The sequence below is a fragment of the Callospermophilus lateralis genome, chromosome 19, assembly GCF_048772815.1.
Source record: "Callospermophilus lateralis isolate mCalLat2 chromosome 19, mCalLat2.hap1, whole genome shotgun sequence".
NCBI lineage: Eukaryota > Metazoa > Chordata > Mammalia > Rodentia > Sciuridae > Callospermophilus > Callospermophilus lateralis.
This window is the reverse complement of record NC_135323.1, coordinates 746,174-764,403: the sequence shown is the minus strand read 5'-3', so window position 1 is coordinate 764,403 and position 18,230 is coordinate 746,174. Positions and strand designations below refer to the sequence as shown.

General features: G+C 51.2%; 1 protein-coding gene across 4 annotated transcripts in view; it reads left to right on the top strand.

The window, feature by feature from the left end:
* Clec16a (C-type lectin domain containing 16A) overlaps positions 1 to 18,230 on the top strand; it is a 175,711-nt gene that overhangs the window by 56,677 nt on the left and 100,804 nt on the right. For all 4 annotated transcript variants that reach the window (XM_077106086.1, XM_077106085.1, XM_077106087.1 and 1 more), the window contains exons 11-13: positions 342 to 471; positions 3,882 to 3,982; positions 16,876 to 16,998. In XM_077106086.1, the coding sequence (XP_076962201.1) occupies positions 342 to 471; positions 3,882 to 3,982; positions 16,876 to 16,998 (354 nt within the window). The remainder of the gene's footprint in view (positions 1 to 341; positions 472 to 3,881; positions 3,983 to 16,875; positions 16,999 to 18,230) is intronic.

Sequence of the window (18,230 nt, the reverse complement as noted above, 5' to 3'; positions counted from 1 at the left end):
GTCAGGTCTTTGTAACCACATGTCCTGTCTTCTAAGCTGCCGCAGATCCTTTGGGAAGGAAATGTGGTATAAAGTAAAATACCTTTTTAAAATCATGGAATAAAATAAATGATTGCAAATAGTATTTTGTTGTCCAAATTAGGGTCATGTTTCCTGGTGTTGCCAAGGTGAACGGTTCTGGCCGTCCTGCTTTTCCCCAGCCTGGTGCTGGTGCTGAGCTGCTGAACATCTGCTTGGCCTGTTAGGAGTGGTGTGCGCATGCTCATTTCCTAACGTGCTTATGTCTATGCTTCTAGGTCTGTAAAGCCCTCTGGGCTCATCAGTCTCCACGTCTCTTGCAGAGATCGAGATGGTGATCATGGAGCGCAAGCTCTCGGAGCTGGCCGCCAGCTCCTCCCTGCAGGAGCAGAACACCACCGACGAGGAGAAGAGCGCTGCGGCCACGTGCTCTGCGGGCGTGCAGTGGAGCAGGTGTGTGTGGCTCGGCTCAGGAAGGAGGAGCAGGGGCAGCAGGGAGGTCAGGGCCCTGGACGTCACCCTTGGAGAGAGGGTGGCCAGCATACGGCACCCCCCCCCCAGCACACCTCACCCCTGCAGCTCTCAGGAGGTCTCCCTGATCATTCATTCACCACCATCCAGAGGGCTGTCTCAGGACTCGGCCAGCGTGGTCCAGTGCTGCTTTCCACCGTTGAGCTTGGCCCCATGGGTCATTTCAGTGCTGGTCTGTGAAGTTACATCTCCTTAAACCTTGTGCCACCCTCACAGAAGGGTCTTCACTGCACTGCTAGGAGGGCTTCTTTGTTTCACGGGTGACTCCTTCCTCACCAAGCAACCCTCTGCGTAGCTCCCTGCAGAGATGCCGTATGAACACCACATGTTCACCGCCTGAGCGGGCGTCTCGAGTGCTCACCCCATCCTGTGTACTGAGCCAGCTGACGGTGAAGAGTTGAAGCCCACTGATTTTTTTCCCCTCCGTATCTCTACGTGACACATGTTTCAGTTATCTAACAGATGGAATTTCTTTTTTTTTCATCAGATGTGCAAGAGAGCCATTTTTAGTTTTTGTTAAACAAGAAACCATTAGAATATGTTCAGTGTGAGTGGACAGTTGTTACGACTTATAAAGACCTTTTTAATCTGCTAACAACAAAAAAAATACGTAGCTCCTGAAGCTCTGAGAATTAAGGAAGTCATTCTAAGCACAGAAGTTAGGGACAAGCTTTGATGGTTGGCATAGCCCTAGTTAGAATGTGGGTAACTGGAAACCTAAGTGACTAGTGGTGGAAGAGAGGAGGAAACTAAGGAGAACATTACTTGCAGCTTCTAAGTGAATGCTGTGAGGCTGTGTTTGCTTCTGAGGTTCTAATACATGGAAACAAAAGAAGCATATACTTTGCTTAATATCATAATTTTGTAGCTTTTCTAAAGAAAAAAAATACCTGTGTGTTGCTCCCCGTCGGTAAGAAGCAGAGCAGAATGCTTGAATGTTGAAGCTGATACTTTTTTCCCCTGAATTTTAGTGGAAAGGCTTCAGCGCGGTGAGTCAGGCCATCTGCAGACCTGGGAAGCTTCAGGCCAGGTCCCTGCTCCTCCGTGGAGAGACTGGCCAGGGTGGAGCATTGTGTCTGTTTTGCAAAAATATTTAGTTGCCACTTGTCAGAGTCTGAGTCGGCCCTCTTTCCTCACTTCCCAGCGCTGAGGCAGGAGCATGCTGAGAGTGAGGGAAGAGGGCTGCTTGTTCTCCAGGTCATCAAGTGAATCTTGACACTGACCTACTTGCCCAAAGATACAGCATAGTAGAAAGTGGAACTATTCTTATATTTCTTGTGTAATTATGGGCTCTGTCTGAATTCAGGGTTAAGTATAGGACCTAACAAACTAAAAACATTCAAAACATTGTTTCTTTTCTTTAAAAAAAAAAAAAAAAGTGCTAAGCCAGGTGTTGTGGCACAGGCCTGTGGCCCCAGTGACTCTGGAGCCTGAGGGGAGGCTCCAAGTCCAAGGCCCAGCCCAGCGACTTAGTGAGACTATCTTAAACTAAGAAATGAGAAGGCCTGGGGGGTGCACAGTGCTGAGTGCGCCTGGTTCAGTCCCTGCTACCAGAAAATTAAAAATTAAATTTAAAAGCTATGAAAAGGTATGAAAGTGATATACAATCAGAAAATGTGAAAAAAAAAATCTTAAAAAGTATAAGAAGGAACAAAAATTGTCCCTGATCCTAATGTTCAAAGGCCACGGTTATTGTCATTTTGCTCATCTCTTATCAGTCGTTCAGTACCAGTTTCCTGGGAATTCTGCCCTCTCTTCCCAGGTAGAATTCCCAGGAAGCTGGCACTGAACGACTGATAAGAGATAAGCAAAATGTACCTGTCACTCTTTATCCTTCCTTTTCCATCTAATATCAAGCCTAAGCATCTTTTCCACTTCATCATCTGTACTCTTTATGAATCAAGTGCTTGGTGGCCTCGTAATACTTCATTGCATAAAGCATATCCTTCCTGCTCTCGTACTTGGTTATTCAGATTATTCCCAAAATTATAATCCAAATTTCAAGCAGCTGGTTTACAAAAAACGGTTTGTGCTTTCTCTTGCTCTTAAGTATTGAAGTCATCACTGGAAACTTGTAGAGACCTGACCTACACATGGCAAAACTGTTAACATAGGAAAGTTGGCGCCTCATCTGGTGCTCCAGAGACCTGGAGTCCAAATGTCAGTGTCCCCTTTAAACGTTTTTTTTTTTTTTTTAATTTTTTCATGTTTATTTGAAATCCTATAGCCAGTATACGTTTGTTTCTTTTTCTTTTGCATTTTTTTAATTTAACATTTTGTATCGATGGTGTATTTATGGAGTTCAGAATTCAAAAGAGTTTGAAAGATTACGCAGTGACTGTTCTCCCAGGCTCACTCCCCTAGATGCTGAGGATTGATAATGGCGTGTGTGACCCTCTAGGGGTTAATTGTGCCCTGGGTCACTCACCAGGTGCTCTGGTCTCTTGGTCTCAACCTGGTGTCCAGAGTCATCCTTGTTGAAGAGTCTTTGCCTTGAAAGGGTGGCATTTGGGATGCGCGAGTTCCAGTACTGCAGCCACTATTCAGAGCTCACCCACAGAGCGTCAGGGGCCACAGCCCTCCCAGTGGGCTCTTCAGCCAGGGAACGCCGGTCCCTGAAATCCGTGTGCCAGTACCCTGGCAAAAGGAAATCGGGGCGCAGTGCCCTTGGGATATTAAAGATAGAGATAGCAGCTGCCCGCTGTTGGCCCTTCCACAGTGCTGGCCCCGCTCCCTGCCTTGGAGTCCCCCTTGCATGTGGTCTTCACAGTGACCCTGCAGGTTCTGCCCTTTCCCAGGTGGGAGAGGGGAGCTGGGAAGCGGCTTGCCCAGGGTCTGCGACTGTGAAGAGGCAGGGTCAGAATTTGAACCAAGAAGTGTGGCGCAAGAATCGCCGTCCTTCAGCTGGTCCCCACTGTTGCCTGGCCCTTGTGTGGTCCTACTGTGTGTCACGCGGCCCTGTGTTCATCTCCTTGAAGTCATGATGTGTGTCGTTCTCCGTCTCTGCTAACTGGCACAGGAAGGCAAAGAGCTGGAACTTTGGTGTCATTGTTCCCAGTGTCAGGACATCTGGTGAAAGGTGGTTGAGTGACCAGACAGTCTCTTTTCTGGTCAGTTTCCCCTGAAGACAGCAGTTTCCATCTGTAGTGTCCATTTCACCTGGTAGGTTCCCTAGTGCCTGGTGCTGCCTGGGCATATAGTAGAGTCCCCACAGTGGAACGGCCTCAGAGCGCAGCGCTGTGAGAGCAAGGTCTGCTGGTGCCCTGTGAGTGGACGAGAGGGGAGACGTCCATCTGTGCCATGAGGCTCATGCTCCTCCCTGTCTCCTCCAGACCCTTCCTGGATATGGTGTTCCACGCCCTGGACAGCCCCGACGACGACTACCATGCCCTCTTCGTGCTCTGCCTCCTGTATGCCATGTCTCATAACAAAGGTGGGTGCACTTCTGTCCCCTTCTGCCCGCCACTGGCCACTCGGCAGCATCCCTCCCTCTGCACAGAGGAAGAGAGGGCTTTGGGGAGGAATTTCCTTTCTGGCTTCCACGGGCAGCTTCTGTAAAACTGCTCTTTAGTCTTCCTCAGGGTTTCTCAGGTGTTTCAGCACAGACTGAGGCCCAGGAATTGGTGACTCACAACATGGGCAGAGGTCTGAGTGTTCACTGTCTCACCAGTGGGACTGCCTTCACGCTGTGGCTTTCTGTCCACCCTGGCTTTGCAGCTGCCTTACTAAGGACTGCTTTCCCACGTCAGAACTGAAGCCAGTCACACTGTAACCTTGTTTTGCTATTTATAACGCTCGGTGTTCTTGCTGTGGGTTCAGAGCTAAAATAAACCTGGGTGGATTTTGTGGAAACGTGGGTTTCCTTTCTGAAGAAAGGTGTGGTCTCTGGCTTCCTCTGCTAAGGCTGCGTGGCCAGGCCCAGCCCCTCTGGAGCTGATAGTCCACTGGGATTCTCCGTCACCGCCACTGCTGGGGACAGCCCTGGTGTTGGCCTACTTGGCCTGACAAGGCACGTAGGAAACCTCCACATCAGAATCTCCTCAGGAGGATTCTGGAAGATTCCCTCTGGCCCCTTCCCAGCGCTCGGCTGGGCGTGGATGAGACATGACTTCAAGTCGCCTCAGAGGTGTCTCATCAGCCTTTGGGGAGGAGGCGGAGTTGATTTTTACTAAGCCTGCGACTACGGACTTTAAAGCATATTTGACATAACTATTTAAATTGTCCATCGTGAGAAATAAGTGGTGAAAAATACAGTGATGAAAGTTTCTTCCCACCCTCTCCCCCGACTTTCCTTTTTAAACATGGTTCATGCTACCAGTTTCTCATCTTTTTTTTTTTTTTTTTCAAAAAAAGATAACTCTGCATACCCAAGTGGGAGTACATAGGGTTCCAGTGGCTTCTGAAGTCACCCCCCAGCTCCTGGCTCGGCAGCTGGCACCGTGGGGCCTCAGTTCCTGGAAGGAGACCGAACTCCACGGGGCCTGCTGGCTCCTACCGTGGTTGCCCGCTGCTCCCTGGGCGCCCCCACCCATGCCAGCTCTGTAGCCTGGACTCTGCTGGCTGGGTGCTGGGGGCGCTTACCTGGGTGCTTTCAGAACACCTGACACTGTGTGCTGGCACCCCATAGATGAACACTCTGCACTCCTGTCTAGTTGCAGTGGCCAACAGACTCGAAAGGCGTGGCGTTTAGCACTTTCCCTCCTTTGCTCTAGCACATACCAGACTCCTTCAGTCCTCTCTTTCCAGCACGTGTCACCAGCAGACTTAAGTTCTGAGTGTCCACCCAGTGCCTGGCTCTAAGCCAGGTGGGAGGTGAGAACCAAGACACGGAAGCAAGCAAGGTCTGGGCCTGTCATCCCAGTGGCCATTGTCTCAGGCCTGGACTGATCATCAGCCTCCCAGAAGGGTCAAGCACATGCCATTTTATAATTCATCCCCTGTAGCACTGCCAGACGATCTCGTTATTGAGAGCTTTGACATGGGCCATTCCCACTCAGAAGCCTGAAGTGCCGCCCCTCTCCCTGTACCTCCACCCTTCCGCAGAGTCGTGTCGGGTCCGGTGCCAGTCAAGGTAGCTGCCTTTCCAGCTTGATCTGATTCTTGGGCTTTCCTTCACCCAACTCCTGGCTCTGGCCCAGGGTTTTCAGATTTTTATGCGATGACATAAACCCTTCAGAGAAGAACCCTGGTGGCTGTCATGGTGCTCTCGGGCTCTCCACCCTCTTTTGGTTGCAAGCAACAGAAACTGTCTCAATAGTTAAGCTTGAAGGGAAAGCCTATAGCAGGCCTCTGGAGCTGCTCACAGGACCCCGGTGGTTGCTGAAAAGCAGCTGATCCCAGGCTGCAATCTCTTTCCATTCCGTTTCAAATTCTTGGGCAAGAAATCTGATGGCTCAACTTGGTAGTGTGTCTGACGCTGGAATAGTCAGTTTTGGCTGGGGGTCCTGAGGGCTCAGCCCTGTGTCTGGGACTGTTCCCAAGAACAGGAGCTTTTTGGAAGCCCTGCAGCCACCATGGTTGGTGCCAGCATGCCCACCGGTTCTTGGGGAATCCTGCCATTTTCTCTTACCAACATCATCACCTAATTAGAATTCTGCTTGTCTGTCAAGGTCCACCCAGAAGCCACCTTCTCCAGGAAGCTCTCATCCATGGTGGTCAGCTCAGGCTAATGCCACCTAGTGGGCTGCTTTACGTACAGTGTTGGATTTGACTTGCTAGGACTTTAAGGGTATTTAGTCTTCTTGTCGAGTTTGCTGTTGGGCTTATGCTTACCTTATGGGATGAGGGGACATATTCCTTCCTCCTTGATTTTCTGGAGTTAATTTCGCAGAACTAGGGTCGTTTCCTATTTAAGTAGTTCCTGGCCTGTATAGCCATCTGGGCCTGAAGTTTCCTCTGAGGGGATGTTTTCAACCACTTGGTTTCTTCATTAGATGCAGAAATATTTAAGGTTCTCTGTTTATTCTTGAGTAAGCTTCAGTGGTTTGTATTTTTCAAGGAAGTTGTCATTTCATCTAAACTGTCTTATTGTCACAAACTCATTCATAGTACGCCTCGCATTGTGTGGTGGTGTCCTCCCTCTGATAACCTTGGTGCTGATAGTCTAGATTATGATTTTGCTCTTCCTGATCAGTTTGCCTAAAGATTATCAATTTTATTGCTGGTAGCTATTGTCTTTCTGTTTTTTTTTTTTTTATTTCATTGATTTCAGTTTTTTACTTTTTTAATATATAGATTTTTAGTTGTAGATGAACACACAGTATCTTTATTTTTTCATGTGGTGCTGAGGATCAAACCCAGTGCCTCACACCTGCGAGGCAAGTGCTCTACCACTGAGCCCAGCCCCAGCCTGTTTTTTACTGTTTTTAAATCTTATTTTAGATTTAATTTACTCTTCTTTTTATAGTTTCTTAAGGGAGAAGCTTAGTTCATTGACCTCTTAAGCTAGCAAGTTTTTTTTATTTTTTAAACCGATTCAAAGTAAAATTAACTATTTGGGATCTGTAGTTCTGTGCATTTTAACACACTTGGATTTTCACATTCACCACCATAAACAGGATATTTTAAAAAGTCTATTATCCAAAACATTTTACACTGTTCCCTTCCAGTCTAACCCTCTCTGCAGTAGTCCTTGGTTTTTAACCTTTTTTCTTTTATTATAGGATTTTGATGCTGTAAATTTCTAAGCACTTCTTTAGCTGCATTCAATAAATTTATAGATATATATGTGTGTGTGTGTGTGTATGTATGTGTGTATGTGTGTATAATTATATATACATATAGTTTATTTTTATTCAGTTGAAGTTATTTTATAGTTTCCCTTCTGATTTCTTATCTATTTTGTCACTTTTGTGATTACTAGTTCTGTTTTTATAATTGATTTTTTTCTTTTGATTTGAGGTCATATTCTCCCCTACCATTTTATTGTCATCATCGTTTTTACATGTCTGATAATTTTTGATTGATTGACAGTTAAGAATTTTACACTGTTGGATTCTTCATTAAAGTATTCTGGGGCTTGTGGTAAGTTACTTAGAGTTAACTTGCTTCTTTTTGAGGCTGAGTTTGAAGCTTAGGCAGAATGGCCCAGCCTTTAGTCTGGGGCTAGCAAGGCCCTCACTACTGAGGCAGTGCCCATCCAAGACTCTCTGGTGTCCCAGAGCTAGGTGACCTTCCATGCTGGCCAGCCAGTGTGGGCTTCCAGTTGGCTCCCCCATCCCTCCCCCAGGTCTCTGCCTGTCCTCATGTGTGCGGGGCGCAGGGCTTAGCTGAAGCGCAGGAGGAGTCCTCGGCCCCTCTCTGGAGCTCTCCCCCCGCTCCTCCTCTAGAACACCCCCACGAGTTCCAGCAGCTTGGCCTCATGGGCTCCAGGTTCCGCTTTCTCACCTCCGAGGGACCATGGCTTGGCATTTTCTCTCCCTGGGCTGAGCGCCAGACACTCTAGGTGGTCAGCCACCTCCTCTCATCCCTCTCTCTCGGGTCACTGTGCCCTGCTCACTGTTGGTTTATATATTTGACCTTGTTTTCTGAGTTGCTCGAATCAGGAGGGTAAATGATCCAGTCCATCTTGGTTGGAAGCCAAGGAAACGCTAGTGTGCACTATTTGATACGCTTTGATGAACACAGCCACCATGAAGCCATCAACACAAGTTCCCTGTGTGTGGGGCGCAGCTCAGTGGTAGGGCCCTTGCCTATCATGCATGTGCAGGCCTTGGGTTCGATCCTCAGCACCACCAAAACCAAAGTTTCCGGAGGCTGGGGCTGGGGCTCAGTGAGTGAGAGAACACTTGCCTAGCACAGGGGAGGCCCTGAGTTCGATCCTCAGCACCACATAAAAAAATTAAACAAAATGAAGGTGTTGCATCTATCCACAATTGAAAGTGTTTTTTCAGAGTTTCTTCCTGCTCCTCTCTCACCTCTCACACCGTCCCACCCAACCAGCTTCAGTCTGCTGCTCCCTTCCCTACAGGTTAGTCTGCATTTTCTAGAATGTTGTATGAGGACTCGTGCAGTGTGTGCTCTTGTCTGTATCACTTGCTTCCGTCTGCTTGATTATTTTGAGGTTCATCATGTTGTCGTGTGATTGGGTATTTCCTCTCAGTACGGAGTGGGGTTCCACTGGGTGAACACCCCCCATCATTATGAACACACTCCGTCCGGTAATGAGCTTTTAGTGTCTCCACTAAAAAATGGTTTTGACCCTTACACCGAGCGCTGCCATGAACAGTGTGTGGACATAGTTTCCCTCTCTCCTGGGTAAATACCTGGGAATAGGATGGCGGAGCCATATGGGAGATGGACGAGGCTTTTTTTTTTTTAACTGCCGAGCTACTTTCCAAAGTGCCTGTACAATCTCACACCCCAGCCTGTGAAGGAGAGTGTTTTTCATTGTCGTGAGTTCTTGGTATGGCCACCTTTTTAGTCTCAGCCCATCTCATGGTGTGTCATGGTGCATGTTACGATTTGCATGAAATGTACCTTCGTGGACCCTGCGCTTCCCCATGACTGAACGTCTCATGTGCTTCCTTTTCCTTTCATACGTCTCCTCTGGTAAAGGGTCTTTTTCAGATCTTTTGCCCAGTTTTCACTGGATTCTCTGTTTTCCTATTATTGGGTTTTGAGGTTCTTTATGTATTCCAGTACATCCGGTTCTATATCAGGTGTTTTACAGAGATCTTCCGGTCTGTGGCATGTCTCTGAGTTCTTAACGAGTTCTTTTGAAGAGCAGATGTCTTTAATCCCCATAAAGTTCCCATCGCCTTTTTTAATATACCTCTTCTCCAGACTTTCTCTTCCATTCAGAACTGTCAGGCCTTGGAAGGGGGGCGGGCACTGTGCTGTCCTGGGTCTCCCTGCAGCACCCAGCCTGGCAGCAGTCGGTGCTCAGTCACAGTTGGCTGTTTGGTTGCCCCTGAGCCATGTGGCAGATCTTCAAGGCCGCTGTCTTCTGGCAGCCTGTGCTCAGGACCTGAGCAGGGAAGGTGCCGTCTGTGACAAGGAGAAGCCAGGCTCCAAGGGAGGTTGGGCCAGCTCTTCGTCCCCAGGGTGCCTGGCTTCCTCTGTGGACCTCAGGCCTGTGTCAGGGAGTGGAGAATGGTGATGGTGATTGATGGTGATGGTGATGGTGGTGATGATGATGGTGATCATGGTGGCGATGGTGATGGTGGTGATGGTGATCATGGTGGCGATGGTGATGGTGGTGATAATGATGATGGTGGTGATGATGATGGTGGTGATGATGATAATGGTGATGATGATGATGGTGGTGATGTTGATAATGGTGATGATGTGGTGATGATGTGGTGATGATGGTGATGGTGATCATGGTGGCGATGGTGATGGTGGTGATAATGATGATGGTGGTGATGATGGTGATGATGATAATGGTGATGATGATGATGGTGGTGATGTTGATAATGGTGATGATGTGGTGATGATGTGGTGATGATGGTGATGGTGATCATGGTGGCGATGGTGATGGTGGTGATAATGATGATGGTGGTGATGATGGTGATGATGATAATGGTGATGATGATGATGGTGGTGATGTTGATAATGGTGATGATGTGGTGATGATGTGGTGATGATGGTGATGGTGATCATGGTGGCGATGGTGATGGTGGTGATAATGATGATGGTGGTGATGGTGGTGATGATGATAATGGTGATGATGATGATGGTGGTGATGTTGATAATGGTGATGATGTGGTGATGATGTGGTGATGATGGTGATGGTGATCATGGTGGCGATGGTGATGGTGGTGATAATGATGATGGTGGTGATGATGGTGATGATGATAATGGTGATGATGATAATGGTGATGATGATGATGGTGGTGATGATGATAATGGTGATGATGTGGTGATGATGGTGATGGTGGTGATGGTGACAATAACAATGGTGATGATGGTGATGGTGATGATGATGATGATGGTGGTGATGATGATAATGGTGATGATGTGGTGGTGATGTGGTGATGATGGTGATGGTGGTGATGGTGACAATGACAATGGTGATGATGGTGATGGTGATGATGATGATGGTGGTGATGATGATAATGGTGATGATGTGGTGATGATGGTGATGGTGGTGATGGTGACAATAACAATGGTGATGATGGTGATGGTGATGATGATGATGATGGTGGTGATGATGATAATGGTGATGATGTGGTGATGATGGTGATGGTGGTGATGGTGACAATAACAATGGTGATGATGGTGATGGTGATGATGATGATGATGGTGGTGATGATGATGATGGTGATGATGTGGTGGTGATGTGGTGATGATGGTGATGGTGGTGATGGTGACAATGACAATGGTGATGATGGTGATGATGGTGGAGCCAGATTTAAAGTTAGGTAGTCAGTGCCTGGCGTGCGTGGTGTGCTGCAGTGGACCTTCCCCCAGTGCTGTGGCCTGCAGAGACGGCTGCCCCGGGGTCCTCCCTGGGAGGCCTGCCTCACCTCCTCAGGAATTTCTTCTTAGAAGAGCGGAACCATGTATTCAAAGGAATTCAATTCCTTCTTCCATTTCCTGCAAATGTCCTTTATTTACTGATTTGTTCACCCTTACAAAAGATATTTTGAGGCTTTTATTAGATAGCGGGCTCTTTGATTAGTCCTGGGATGCAGTGTGAACAAATGTTCCTTCGCGGATCCTGCATTTAGTTAGAGACAGCAAGCTGCGAGCTGGCAGGGAAGGTCACCACGTGGGGTGAGAAGCGCACTGTGAAAGCAAAGTTGGGGGTATGGTGGGCAGGCTGGGGCCGAGTGCGGAAGCCGTGAGCTGGTCCCGCAGAAGACGACGTGTGTCGGAGTGTGCTTCTGACGGTGGAGCTGTGGGGAGCTGGCCGGGTGTGCGGTGGCTCAGTGGGCTGAGGGAAAGCGGGGAGTCAAGGATGGTTCCTGCGGTTGGCTCTGAGGCTCAGAGGTGCCACTGCTGAGATGGGGAGCGAGGAGAGGCCTGGGACGGGGTGGCAGCTCTGCTGGATGGGACCCGAGGGAGTGGTTCCTGACTCCTGTCACCAGGAGCTAGGCGTTGGAGGAGAACCTGGAAAGTCTGAGCTTGGCAGCCCGAGGCCCAGGTCCTGGGAAGGCTGCTGGGGAGGAGCTGTCGCTGGTCTGCGCTTCCGTCCTGGCCTGGGGCCTGGGGTCTGTGTTTAGCGGGTTGTTGTTGGTGGTGCTCAGTTGGCTGCTTTTCTGGTTAGGCAGCAAGCGGCTGTACTTGACCCCCAGCCTCTCTCTTTCAGACCTTACCCGCTAAGCAGGTCCCTCTTTTCAAACAGATTTTTCCTCATAAGACAATTTTAACGTAAAAGCAATGTTAATGAAAACCAAATGTGAGCTCAGGCTTTCCAGTAAATCATAATAGATTAGATGCTGCACCAAAATGAATATCCCGCAGTGGACAGGGTGGCTTGGTCGCAGGAAGGCAGTTGTCATGATTCACTTGGGCCACATAATGAATTCTGTTCGCATCTGTAATAGAAAACACAGTCTCGCTTACGCTTAAGTTCACCAGCCCTGGAGCAAGGGCGGGCATGAGTGGGAGGTGCCCCTACTCCTGCCCCTCGGTCCCCTTGTTTACCGGGTGGAATCTGGGCCTTTGTGTCTTGTTTGGCTGAGCAGTTCCTGGAACCTGGAGGAGCAGTATGGGAAGGTGAAAGGTATAGGATAAGGGGCCCACGCTGCCCTGGATCTGGGCTGACACACAATCAGAACTGGAATCACACTGGAAATTGGCCAGACATCTGGTCAGCTTTCGAAATAGCTGGTCTACAGTTTTCCAAAACTGGCAGCACTTGTGTGACTGCAGCCAAGGAGTTGGTACATGGTCAGAAGAAATAGAAAAATGTTGAACGTTGCTTATCTGGTGTTACCGTGATCTCTTTACCCAGGTTTCCTGCTGATTCCTTTTATGTAGGTTCAGTATGGGTGTCTTCCACCCCAGCCCTGAGTGGAGGCTGCAGCTGAGTGGGAGGAATCCAGAAATCAGGACCAAGGGGAAGCTCCATAACTAGTCACTGACCGTGTGTGTGTGTGGGGGGGGTGGGGGCGGGGGGGTGTCACGCCCTTCCCTTGTGCGGTGGATTCTTCGACTCAGCTAGCTGGGAGCACTCCCCTTCCTGCAGCTCTGTGAAAAGGGGACACCTGTTTTGACCCTTTGGGTCAGCACAGACTATGACCCTGAGGCCCCTGGCAGGAAGGACCAAGGCAGCATGTGGTTTGCTGGAAGTCAGAAGCAGCCAGTGCATCTTGCTGGGCCATGTGAAGTGCGTGAGGGGTTCTTTGGAACGTGTCTCTTGCCGAGACCTGAGAACTGACAAGGAGGAAGACACTATTCACAGTGTTCATTCAGTCAAAGGGAAATGACTAGCAGAGGAGCTCTGTTGGTTTGCCACAAAGCCTACCTTTCCACGACCGAAAACCACAGCACCTGTGCATCTGTGTGTGTGAGGGTGTGAGTGTGTCCTCACGCACGGCACGCAGCCTTCTGACTTCACATATGTGTCCCTGTCATACAGTGACGTTGACCTGTTCGCTCTGAACTGTTGGGCACCGTTTTGTTTTAGGCAGGTAATTAAAAACCCAAAACAAATGCTTTTCCACAAATTAAATGCCTTTCTAAAAATAGAAGTGATGATGTAATGCTTGCTATAGGAACGGAAATGAGAGTCAGGTCTGTGTTCCCTTGCCCATGGCTACATGCTCCATGGGTACCCACTGCTGCTGATGCTGTCCTCTCCTCCCAGCCTCCTGTGGGCTGCCGTAGCCGTCAGATGGCAGCACCCGCCTCATGCCCTGTTTGCCCCGTTTTGAAATGTGTCTGATCCTGTCCGTCCATTTTTATAGCAGGCTGTACTTGATCAAATTAGTCGTCTCCTTCAGAACCTTGTGCATCCATCGAACCTTTGTGGCCTGTTGTCCTCATACTGAGAGCACAGCTAGGTAGTGTGACACACCGTGAGCAGGTGTGGGAAGAGAGAGACTGTGATGAGCAAGGATCCTGTGGCAGGGCAGAGAGGCTGGAAGGCGGCTGGGAGTCAAACGGCGTTCAGACCCAGCACCTGTTCTGCTCTCTGCCTGACCTCCTCTTGGGCCTCAGTTTCCGCGTGTAGAATGGAGACCTGGTTACCTACTTCACACGGCCTCTCAAGGGTTGGAGAAGCCTTGCACATGCGCACGTGCTTTCTCTAGAGGGAAGCTCGGCTTACCCAGGCCCTTGCACCTGTGCTAGGCAGGTCCTCCACTACCGCGCTGCCCCGCGGCCTCCCTGACCCCCTCGAGTGGAATCTCCCCTTCTTCCCCAGTGCACCTCCCTTCACCCAGACCTGGCCTCTTCCTGTTTAGAGTGAGCACTTGGGTAAACAACGAGGCCCCCGTGAGAGCTCTCCATCAAGGGCCAGCGACTGCTTTCGGTGGTGGCCAGAACGTCCCTGGGGTTCAGTTGCTACATAGGCCTTGAAAACTGAGGATCAGGGTGGAATAAGTCAGAGAAGTCGGATTTCAGAGGTTGTGGCAAAAGAAAGGGAGAGGTGGGCCTGAGGAAATGAGGCACCTGGCCCAGAAGGAGCCCTGGGGGGAGCCGAGATGTCAGAAGGGTTCTCACAGTTTGCCATGTATCCTGTGGACGGCACTTTACCCTTGTCTCCATGGCTGGTGGAGAAACCGCCTCCCCTCTCTCTTCCCGTACCTGCTCACTGTGTGTCACACTTCCTCCCACGGAAGCTGGGCGACCACCTTGAGCAACTGGGGGCAGGGAGGCCCCAGAAGTCGGCGGAGCCCAGCCAAGTCATGCCGCCTCTCCAGCAGTCCCCTTCCGGGCTCCTGGCACCCGAGCTGCCTTCCCTTTCCCTTTCGTCCCAGCCCTCATCCCAGCCCTCCCCAAGCTCTCTCAGGCCTTGGCGTGGCATGTCCTGGCCCTCCTGTCCAGCTCCAGGCAGACGCCTGTTCATCCTCAGAACCCAGGGAGCAGCTGGTCCCGGAGCAGCCCCAGACAAGGCAGCAGCCTCCACAGCCAGGCCTCCTTCTCCAGCTCCATCTCAGCTTTGTTAGGCGGCGGCTTCTCTTCTCACTCCTTCCTTTCCTAACTCACACGATGTGGACACCCGCTACCATGTCCAACCAAAGACTGCACCTGTTCACAGTAATGCCAGGCAGCACTACAGAGCATGACCTGTGCCTTCCTCATTTGGTCCTGACTGCAGGACTGGGGCTGGGGCTGCTATGTTCATTCCCGTTTCATGGGTGAGGAGACTGAGGTTCAAAGGGGCCAGGTGTCCACAGTTGTTCCCCAGCCAGGCCTCTTCTCCTGCAGCTTCCTCTCCTGAGAGATGAGTTCAAGGGTGCAGGGAGGCCTTGAAGACTGAGGCTGTTGTCAGCAGGAGGGGGGGCACCTGTGCATGGCTGTCATGGGGGCCACACCCCTCCCCATCTGGATCCCATCTGTCTTTGGAATCGCCATCCAGCAGTGGCTGGAGCTGTGCCTCTGATTTGCTCCGTGACCTTGGGGAATGCTCAGCCACTCTGAGCCTGAGGTTCCTCACTAGAGGAAATGACTTGGACTGTGGGCCAGTTGATGCCCGATCTCTGACACACATCCCCACCCCCCTTCCCAGAGATTGGGACCATCAGTTAGGAGAGATTGGGATGACCTCAGAGCATTTTTCTTCCTGTGATGAAAAAAGTTTGTCACAGAAAGATTTCATCATTTTCCAGAAATTCTAAGGAGGGGTAGGGGCAGTAATAGAAAAGGCAATGGACCTCAAGGGAGCTCGAACCCTGGCTGCGTTTTGCTTCTCTCTGGCTCTGCAGCTCTGGCCACGTTGGAGAGGGAGCCAGCAGCTGGGCCCTGCCTGCTGTCTTCCAAGTGCAGTGCCTGGCATTTGGGTCATAAGGTGGTGGTGCTTGGGAGACAGAGGAGCGGGGCGCTTTTGCCCAGATGCACGACCAGCGAAAGGATGGAGAAGCGTCGGACAGTGTTGACGTCTGTGGAAAAGCAAGTGCAGCAAGCTTCAGTCGACAGCCCCTGGCCGTTCAGCGATCAGACACCGGAGGCCCGACAGTCAGCCTCCACAGCAAGGAAGCACAGGTTCAGTTTTCCCTGCAGTGAAATTTCTTGGCAAAGCCACACTAAAAGGGGTAGGAGAGAGAGTCCCACGCCACCATGCCTCAGGCCGTCCCTCGCCGATGTCCTCTCCTTGGCGTGACTTACCCCTCACACAGAGCTGGAAGGACTCAATAAAGCAGGATGCATTGTCATGGTCTCTTCCATCACGTGTGCGGAGCCACCGAGGACCCCACAGCCGGCCTTCCGTGCTCCTCGCTGGGCTGTCGGGCTCTGAAGGAACGGCTGTCTGCTTCTCCAGGAGCTGTATTTCAAGAGTTCCGAGAAGCGCCACCTTCCCCGTTTCATGTGCAGTGACAGGAAGAGACGTGCTGCCAGCACAGACAGCCCGGGGTCTCCAAGCTCCCTCCAGCGAGGTGGTGTTCGACAGCGTATTTTTTCAAGAAATACATTGGGTGAGAGGCTGGGAGCTGGAGGTCATGTCCAGGCCTGGACTGTCCTGGTAGCCCTGACAGGGGTCATCAGGAAAACGACAGCACGGTTTTAGTTTCAGTCACAGACTTGCCCCCCCCCCCGCCACCTCCTGTCTCATCTCTGTCCTTTAGGTGTGTCAGTTTCCCACTGGAGATGATGGCTTTGCCTCTGCTCCGTTAGTCCCGTCGTACATGCACCCTCCTGCTCTAGAGGGTTAGCTGGTCCCTTCCTGGTAGTGCCACCGCAGCGTGGTCCTGCTGCCCCGTTCCTGTTGAGGATCAACCCAGCCCTTTGAATCTGACAGTGACAGTGTGGGACAGCTGGCTCCCTGTGTGCAGAGTGTTCTGTTAGTGGATCCCACTTACAATATCCATGGAAAGAACATTTGACACATTTACGCAAGTTATAGTACAGGCAGCAGCCAGGCCTGATAGCAGTCACGAAGAGGGACCACAGGTGGCCGAGGAAAGCCTGCTCTGTGGCCCTTTTGGGAAGAGGGGTTCTCTCAGGAAGGCGGCAGGCCAGAGGCGGAGGTTGCGAGTGCAACCAGGAGCAGTGGCTAGGGCAGAGTGTGGCCGTGACAGTGAGCAGGAGGGCCTGGGGCACTGGACCATGGCCTCGGGGGCGTCACAGGTGTCAGAGTATTCATGTGCTGGACAGAGTGTTCTGAGGACCCCTGCATGCCAGCCACAGGACGAGTGACAAGGGTCCAGGAATGGTGGGTTGGATGTGGCTCCTTGCCCCAGCAGCTGCCTCCATGTTTCCTGTTTCCCGTTCCAGGCATAGATCCTGAAAAACTAGAGCGAATCCAGCTGCCGGTGCCAAATGAAGCTGAGAAGACCACCTATAACCACCTGCTGACCGAAAGACTCATCAGGATCATGAACAACGCTGCCCAGCCAGGTGCCTGCCAGGGCGGGGTTGTCTGCCCACAGCACCCTGGAGGCAGAGGGAACAGGCCCCAGACTGGGCACCCGTGAGCCCTGGAATCTGGACCTGGATTTTCTCAAGTCCAGGCACATTTCAGCCACTCCCTCTGCCCCTGAGCCACCCATAGCTGGTCATCTCCTGGTCGCCTTCCCCACCCCAAGAGTAACCATCTCTGCCCTCTCCTTCTACACCCGCCCCTTCTCTTACCAGTTTTGTCCATGTCTGTGGCTCCCTCTGGGTGGCCAAGGCCGGGTTGTGAGTGAAGTCGGGTGGAGGTTTGAGTGAGGTGCTGTAGACAGCACTCGGCGTCACCAGGGCCTGCACTGGGCAGCCTGATTCTGCAATTTGGGCCAATACTTTTCTGCAAGAAGGTGGCACTAGGAATAGCAAGTGGAGTGACCTAGCTCCGTGTTTCTCAACTGGGGTGATTTTGCCCCTCAGGGGATGTTTGACAATGTCTAGAGACGGTTTTGGTCATCACAACTAAGAATACTACTGGAATCTGGTGGGTAAAGGCTGCTAAACACCTGTCATACACTCTGCAGCCCCCACAGCCCAGAGTAATCTGTCTCAGAGCAGCAACACTGCCGAGGCTGAGATCCCCTGATCACAAGGCCAGTTCTCTGCAAAGAGGAGAGAGGTCACTAGAGTAAGTTGAAGGTAAAAGCCAGCTGCACCGTTGGCCTGGTGGAGAGAGAACACTGAGATGCAGAGTCAGGAATAGCCTGTGGGGTGGGCTCAGGGCAGGGCAGGCCAGAGGTGGAGGTTGCGAGTGCAGCCAGGAGCAGTGGCTAGGGCAGAGTGTGGCCGTGACAGTGAGCAGGAGGGCCTGGGGCACTGGACCATGGCCTCGGGGCGTCACAGGTGTCAGAGTATTCATGTGCTGGACAGAGTGTTCTGAGGACCCCTGCATGCCAGCCACAGGACGAGTGACAAGGATGTGGCTCCTTGCCCCAGCAGCTGTAGGGGGTGGTCTGTGAAGTTCCGAAAGCCTGTGGGTTTCATGTGTACAGAGAGGGGTGAGGGCTGCAGCCAATACTGGGGCACCCCCCACCACACACACACATGGCCTGCGAAGCCCCAGGAAAGGAGAGAGGGCTGTCGTGGGTAGAGCCCGGCCCTAGCCATGCCTAAAGGAGAGGAGGGCCAGGGGCAGAGCAGGCTGCTGGCAAGAGCCGTGGGGGCCAGGCGGGGCCGGCGGTGGG